This window comes from Muscardinus avellanarius (genome assembly GCF_963383645.1).
Source record: "Muscardinus avellanarius genome assembly, chromosome: 4".
In the NCBI taxonomy this organism is placed as follows: Eukaryota; Metazoa; Chordata; class Mammalia; order Rodentia; family Gliridae; genus Muscardinus; species Muscardinus avellanarius.
In genome coordinates, this window is record NC_137789.1 from 131,134,814 (window position 1) to 131,140,867 (window position 6,054).

At 51.6% G+C, this 6,054-nt stretch overlaps 1 protein-coding gene across 1 annotated transcript in view; it reads right to left on the reverse strand.

Moving 5' to 3' along the window:
- Window positions 1-4,378, reverse strand: part of PYROXD2 (pyridine nucleotide-disulphide oxidoreductase domain 2) — a gene marked incomplete at both ends in the record, with an annotated part of 29,711 nt that extends 25,333 nt beyond the window's left edge. The window contains 2 exons of the mRNA XM_080694847.1: window positions 25-44; window positions 4,255-4,378. Of these exons, the coding sequence (XP_080550973.1) occupies window positions 25-44; window positions 4,255-4,378 (144 nt within the window). The remainder of the gene's footprint in view (window positions 1-24; window positions 45-4,254) is intronic.
- Window positions 4,379-6,054: the final 1,676 nt, after the last annotated feature.

The following is a 6,054-nucleotide window of genomic DNA, read 5'->3' on the forward strand; positions in this document are numbered from 1 at the left end:
ACTGGGCCCGGGGGAGGTACTCACAGCCACCAGCCCATTGTGTCCTGCAACGAGACAGGGGGAGGGGAGGAAAGCATCACTGGCTGAGGACAGACACACATTTCTTGAGGAGTGAAGGCACCCATCTCTGCCCCACCCTAGAAGGCCCTTGGTGACCACCCCTGCCCTGTGGAGGAGAGGACTCTGCCTTGAAAGAAATGCTGTCCTTTGGCTGGCTGAGGGGTGCACCCTGGTGTGAGGAGTAAGGAGAAGCACCTGGTCAGCGGGGCTCCAGCACTGGACAAGGAGCAGCTGGCCTTTCGAGGGATAGCCAGTTATTGTGACGGCGGTGGGGGAAGGTGACCGGCACAGCCTGGCAATCCCGGAGAGTGCTGCTCAGGTGTGGAGCTGCTGTCAGGCGGGGATTGTCTGCACCAGTGTGGCACATGCTGGACACAACAGTGCCCAAGAAGGCTTTATCCACACAGTTCCAAATGAAGTCAATTAAACACACACCGCTTCAAAGTGCACTGGAGTAACCAGTGGGCCTCAGTGCTAGCTGACTGGGTAAATGTGTTCATCTCAAAGCGTTTTTCTAAAAACCTTAGGACTACCCCTGGGCCGGCACCCTGAATTTGGCTTTGGGGGCTCTTGCTCCACACCAAGCCTCTGGGTAGTGAGTGCCTCTAGTTCCAAGCAGCTCGGAATCCCCTAAACACATAAACAGAATCACATCAACACTGATTCTCAGACGTCCACCCGCCCCTGAAGGGGGTCCATCCAGCAGGTTGAGGAGGTGAGGGCATGTATGTGCTGGAACCTGATTTCTTGAAAGCTCCCAGGTAATTCCCATGCAGATGGTCTCAGACCCACATGTTGAGCTGAACACAGCCCTAGGGCCGAGCTGTCTCCTTTCTTTACTCTCAGGAGGAAGTGCAGCTGTTGGTAGAGAATCTTGCCAGCAGAGAGCAGGCCCCAGTGGTCCTCAGCCAGCCCTGGAAGCCCTGTCCCTTGTCTCCTTGGTGACAGTCGCCACGCTGAGTCTTTTAGATATCAGTAGATGACCGTGATCTCTGAGCACCGACCTGAATCCAGTGTCAACCCAAATGAAATGCTCAACTGTTAATTTGACAAATATCCATTAGTAGGGGAGCAGCGCTGGCCCACATGAAGGATTGCCTCATGGCTGAGTCCATTTTGTTTTTAATTTCCCACATGGACACTTCCGAGAATTTTAGAGGTCACAGAGCCAACTCCTCACCCATCAATGGACTCTCTAAAGTTGGGGTTTTCAAACCCCTTTGACCATGGTCCACAGGAAGAAATGTATTTTACAGCTATAATCTAGCACACGGTGTGTGAATTAATAAATGTATTCACAGAAACAACAAAGTTTCCCGAACTAATATTAATTCTGGTCAATGGGATGAACCTTTGGTTATATTTTACTTTAAAAAGTACTGGAAAAATTTACGAGAAACTTTAAAAAATATGCTGGTTGGGACTTACGCGTGTGGCTTGAACCTGCAGCTTGAGAAGTCCTTCCCGCAAAGCATATGACAAGTTCAAGGCAGACCGTCTCTGGCTCAGCTATTGGCCCTGGTGCCGTCCTCAGAGAGGCATTTAGCAGCCTTGAGCCTGGAGCTCCTTCATATGGGGACCTTGAAATTTTGTGTGTGGGAGGGAGGGATAACTGATAATATCTGCAAAGCATCTGACCCTTAGCAGGCCTGAGATAAATATGATATTTATTTGTTTTTTAATTAGCAGTGATCATCAATCTTGAAAAACTAATAAAGCCTTTCAGGCAACGGGGTCCAGTTCAACGATGGTGTGTAAGCCCATGAGTGCATAGGCAGGCCTCAGATGCTCAAGGTCCAGGATTCAAGGGCTCAGAATCCTCCATCCCCGGAGTCCTGGAGGAGCTCTCCAGTGGCTTGTGCTCCCTTGAAGCCTTGTAAGTTGCAGGCTCAGCTAATCCCAGGCAGCCTCCAGGGCTCTGTGGGAGAGCTGCCCCCAGCACGGCTCAGCAGTCCCCCAGCATTGGACTCACTCAGGGGCTGGCAGATGTCCGGGCAGCTGGGTCTCCTCACCTTCAGTCCAGTCACCAGGGAGGAGGCCCAGGAGTCTGCAAGGTCACAAGCTTCGTGGGTCATTCTCAGACACATGGAGTCAAATGGTAAAATCAGGCTCTCTTCGAGGTGGCTGCCAGGATCTGGGGTGACTGCGGGGACGCAGAGGTAACCCTCCCCTCAGGCAGGGCGTTTACACCAGGCAGGGTATTTGTAATGTTTGGCAACTGAAGAAGCCACATCAAGGACAGCTCTCCCATGGAGCACGCAATCGTGGGCAATTCACCAAGGAGCAGGCGGCCCAGAGTCACTCTTGCGCCGGGGAGACCGCACGAAGGCTGTGGCTGAGAGCAGGAGGAGGCGGGGGCTGCTGAGGCTAAGAAGCTTAGGTGTTTCCATTTCCCGAGCCCAGACAGCAGGTACTGGAACTTTCCATTGCCCAGGAATTTTGTAGAACAGGTGCCAAGCACAGACATTATTAAAATTAAATCATATAAACTTCTTACTAAATCGGCTATATAAAAAATGACTTAAACTCATCATTTTCTAATAATTTTGCTACCTTTGTCTGCGACCTATGTTCTCGTGGTCACCTGCCCCTCAGTGCCTGGGTGGTGGACGCAGTGACCTGAGTGCGTCTCTCCCAGATCACACTCGGCGCCCTCCCGGTGGTAGGGAGGCTGCGCATCAGGGCGGGAGCTGCTGTTCTCAACACTGTTTGGCCTCAGAGAGTGACTAGAAGCTCATAATGCAGATTAATTTAACCAAGCGCCTGCATCTGTAGCTGTCACACTGTGCATAAATAGCACCAAAAACAGAAAATCATCTTCTAGAATCAGAAAGATGCTACCTCACCGAGCAAGGTCGTTCTGTCACTGAAGAGAGAACGGGGTTGAGACGTGAATCCTCCTTTCACTTTTCCACTTTTGTCCTGCTTCAAAGTGGATGGAAATGCCAGGGATGCTTTGGGAACTAGGCCCGTGGGCTGTCACTGCCGGCTGGCTACTGAGTTTGGCAAAAATCAAGGGGAGTATTGTGTAAGAACCAACTAACTACGTGGAATTTGAGTATTTTGTTTTGATTTGTAAAATTGTGTGTTATACATCTTTTTTGTTTTTTGTTTTTGTTTTATGGTACTGGGGATTGAACCCCGGGGCATTCACCTGAGTTACAACACTAGTCCTTTTTATTTTTTATTTTGAGATAGGGTCTTTTTAAGTTGCTGAGGCAGACCTCGAACCTGCAGTCCTCCTATCTCAGCCTCCCAAGTACTGGGATTACAGGTGTGAGCCACCACACTCAGCTGCTACATATCTTTTGTGTGTGTGTGTGTGTGTGTATGTGTGTGTGTGTGTGTGTGTGTGTGTGTGTGTGTGGTACTGGGGATGAAACCCAGGTGCATTCTCCAAGCTACACCCCCAGCCTGGTTTTTATATTGTGTGTGTATTATTTTTATATTGTTTTTATATTGTGCGCGCACACACACGCACACACACACATTTGTTCACTGGAGAGGGGGCTGACTGAGTGACTGAGATCTTCACTAGCTCACAACTGCTTTTAGTGCACAAGATGACAAGCCAGAGAGCTTGTGAGTCCTCTTCTTTCAGGCCTGTCTTGGTCTTTGCACCAGCACCACTGAAATCAACCCCCTCAGGGCCTTGGGAAGGTGGCCTGGCCTGGCACAGCCATGCGGCAGACCCCCAGACTTCTGAGAGGAAGGCACTGGGGCTGTCGCCCTATTTTGCTTTCCTTTGGGGATGGATGACCTCGGTGGAGACCAGAACTCAGGGCATGGGGTGGCTGGATTTTATTTGTCTGATGTTCCTGGCTCTTTCTACCAATGCTTATACACCATGCTTTCCAAGAAAACTATGAGGCCAGCTCACTAGCCCATTTCACAGGAGTCACAGGGAGCCCCTACACTTACCTAGTTCTTTCTTGTCAGTTTTGGTGGCAAGACCCATGCTCAGAGAGGGCAAGAATTTTCCTTTGAGGACAGAGCAAGCCGAGACAGAGCCAGCGCCAGAACCGTGGGCTACTGACTCGCAGACCCGAGGCCCTGGGTCTCGGCCTCTCTCTCCCTCTAAACTCCGGGCCAGATTGTGCCCAGGGCAGAGGAGCAGGAGGTGGGGCGACCCTCCCAAGCCTCTGAGCAGGGCTGCCCCGCGGCCCTCACTCTGTCCGACTCAGCCCACTTTACCTGCTCCTATCACCACCGCTTCGTACTCAGGCTTCGGGTGTCCCCCAGCTTCTGGGCGCCTGTGTCTCCACGCGGGGCCAGGAGAGGAGCCCAGGGCCCTGCAGAGACCGCGGCCCGCAGCCATTTCTGCCTCTAGCAACTTGCTAGCAGTCAGCTGGGTGCGGCCCGGGGAGCTGCTGGGAGAGAAGAGGAGGGGGAGGAGCCAGCCAGGAGCCAGCTGGGCAGCTCCGGCCGGGCCACCTCCTCGCTGGGGCTGAGTCTGCGCGGCTGGGCAGATGGGGTAGGGCGTCTTGGGTCCCGCCCCCGCCCCCCACAGAGTAAGGATCAAATGACTACTCCCTGGGGCTCCAGCGTGCCAGGCGCTGTGCTGGGCAAGGGGGGCAGAAGGGCGGGAGCCAGCCGTTGACCAGAGCAGGCTCCTCTACTCCCCGAGCTCTTTAGGGGTGGAGGGTCTGGGCCATGGCAGATGGGAACCTCCAAGTGGGAGGGGGACAGTCCCAGCAGGCCTGCAGGGTGGAGGGCGAGTGGCTGAGGTGCAGGTGCTTCCTGACCCAGTGGCGAGGGCAGCATCACCAAATAGGGTCTTGTGGCAAACTGCAGAGGGCCAGCCCTGAACGCCACCGTGACAGGCAGCCCCCTACACTGCGGGGCTGGGGGACCACACTGTGATTCCTGGGGCCTATTTCTTTTGAAGGCCTGGACATTTCTGTATTTTGGCGCCATTTCCCAAGAATCGTCATGGATTAAAGGTCTCATCTGCAAACATCCTCAGCTGGAGGGCTTCTTACTGTCCCTTTGGCCTGTCTGGAGCCTGGAACCCCCTTTTCTCCTGCTTGTTTCCTCTGCAGCCCGGGCCCTGCAGGCCCAAGGCTCCTGCAGAGCCCTGGCCTTGTTGAGAAAGTCAGCTACCAAAAGACTCTCAGAACCAGGAGACACAGAAGGATGGCTGGTCCTGAGTTAGAGGGCTTTCTGAGAACCAGTCTCAAGCAGGCATCCCTCACCAGGGAGGCTTATGTCATGCGTGAACCTGCACTAAAACAGGATTTGGAATTTCTACCCCAGGGTTATTATAATGCATTGCTCTCCATAGCTGCGGGTTGTGTGTCTAGAGATTCAATCAGCTGCACACTAAAAACAAAATATTTTGTGTGTTTGCACTATACACATATAGATGTTTTCCTGGTCATTATTCCATAAGCAACAAAGTATAACAACTATTTAAATACCATTTACAGGGTATTAAGTGCTATAAGTAATTGAGTTAGAGTGTAGGGGAGGATAATTGTAGGTTATAAGCAAACACTACATCATTTTATTTAAGGGACTCAAGCATCTGCAGATTTTGGTATCCACGGAGGGTCCTGGAACCCATCCCCTGAGGACACCCAGGGAAGACTATAGAAAGGTCAGGGAGACTGGTTAAACTAGAAACCTCACATCATGCAGTTGCTAGAAATTAAGGGAAAATTGCTGGGGTCCAGCCCTAGCAAGAGTCGAGGTTCATGTGTTGGTGAGAGGAGAGTCGAGGTCGAATGAGAGAAGACGCTGTCACACGAGACCAGCTTCAAGCTTCTACATTTTATTCAGGATATTATAATTTTTATATTTTTTGGTAGAAAAAGCAAGGCACAGCCATGAAAGCAGGAACTCTAAGGACAGGAAAAGTTTTTTTTTATAGACTTCAGGGCAGGGTGTCAGACATTTAAATAATCATAGAAAGTGTCCTTTGTCTCACTTTGCAAGGCCGACTTAACTTAATCTTATATACTGGCCCAAACTAAGGTCAGTTTGAACTTAATC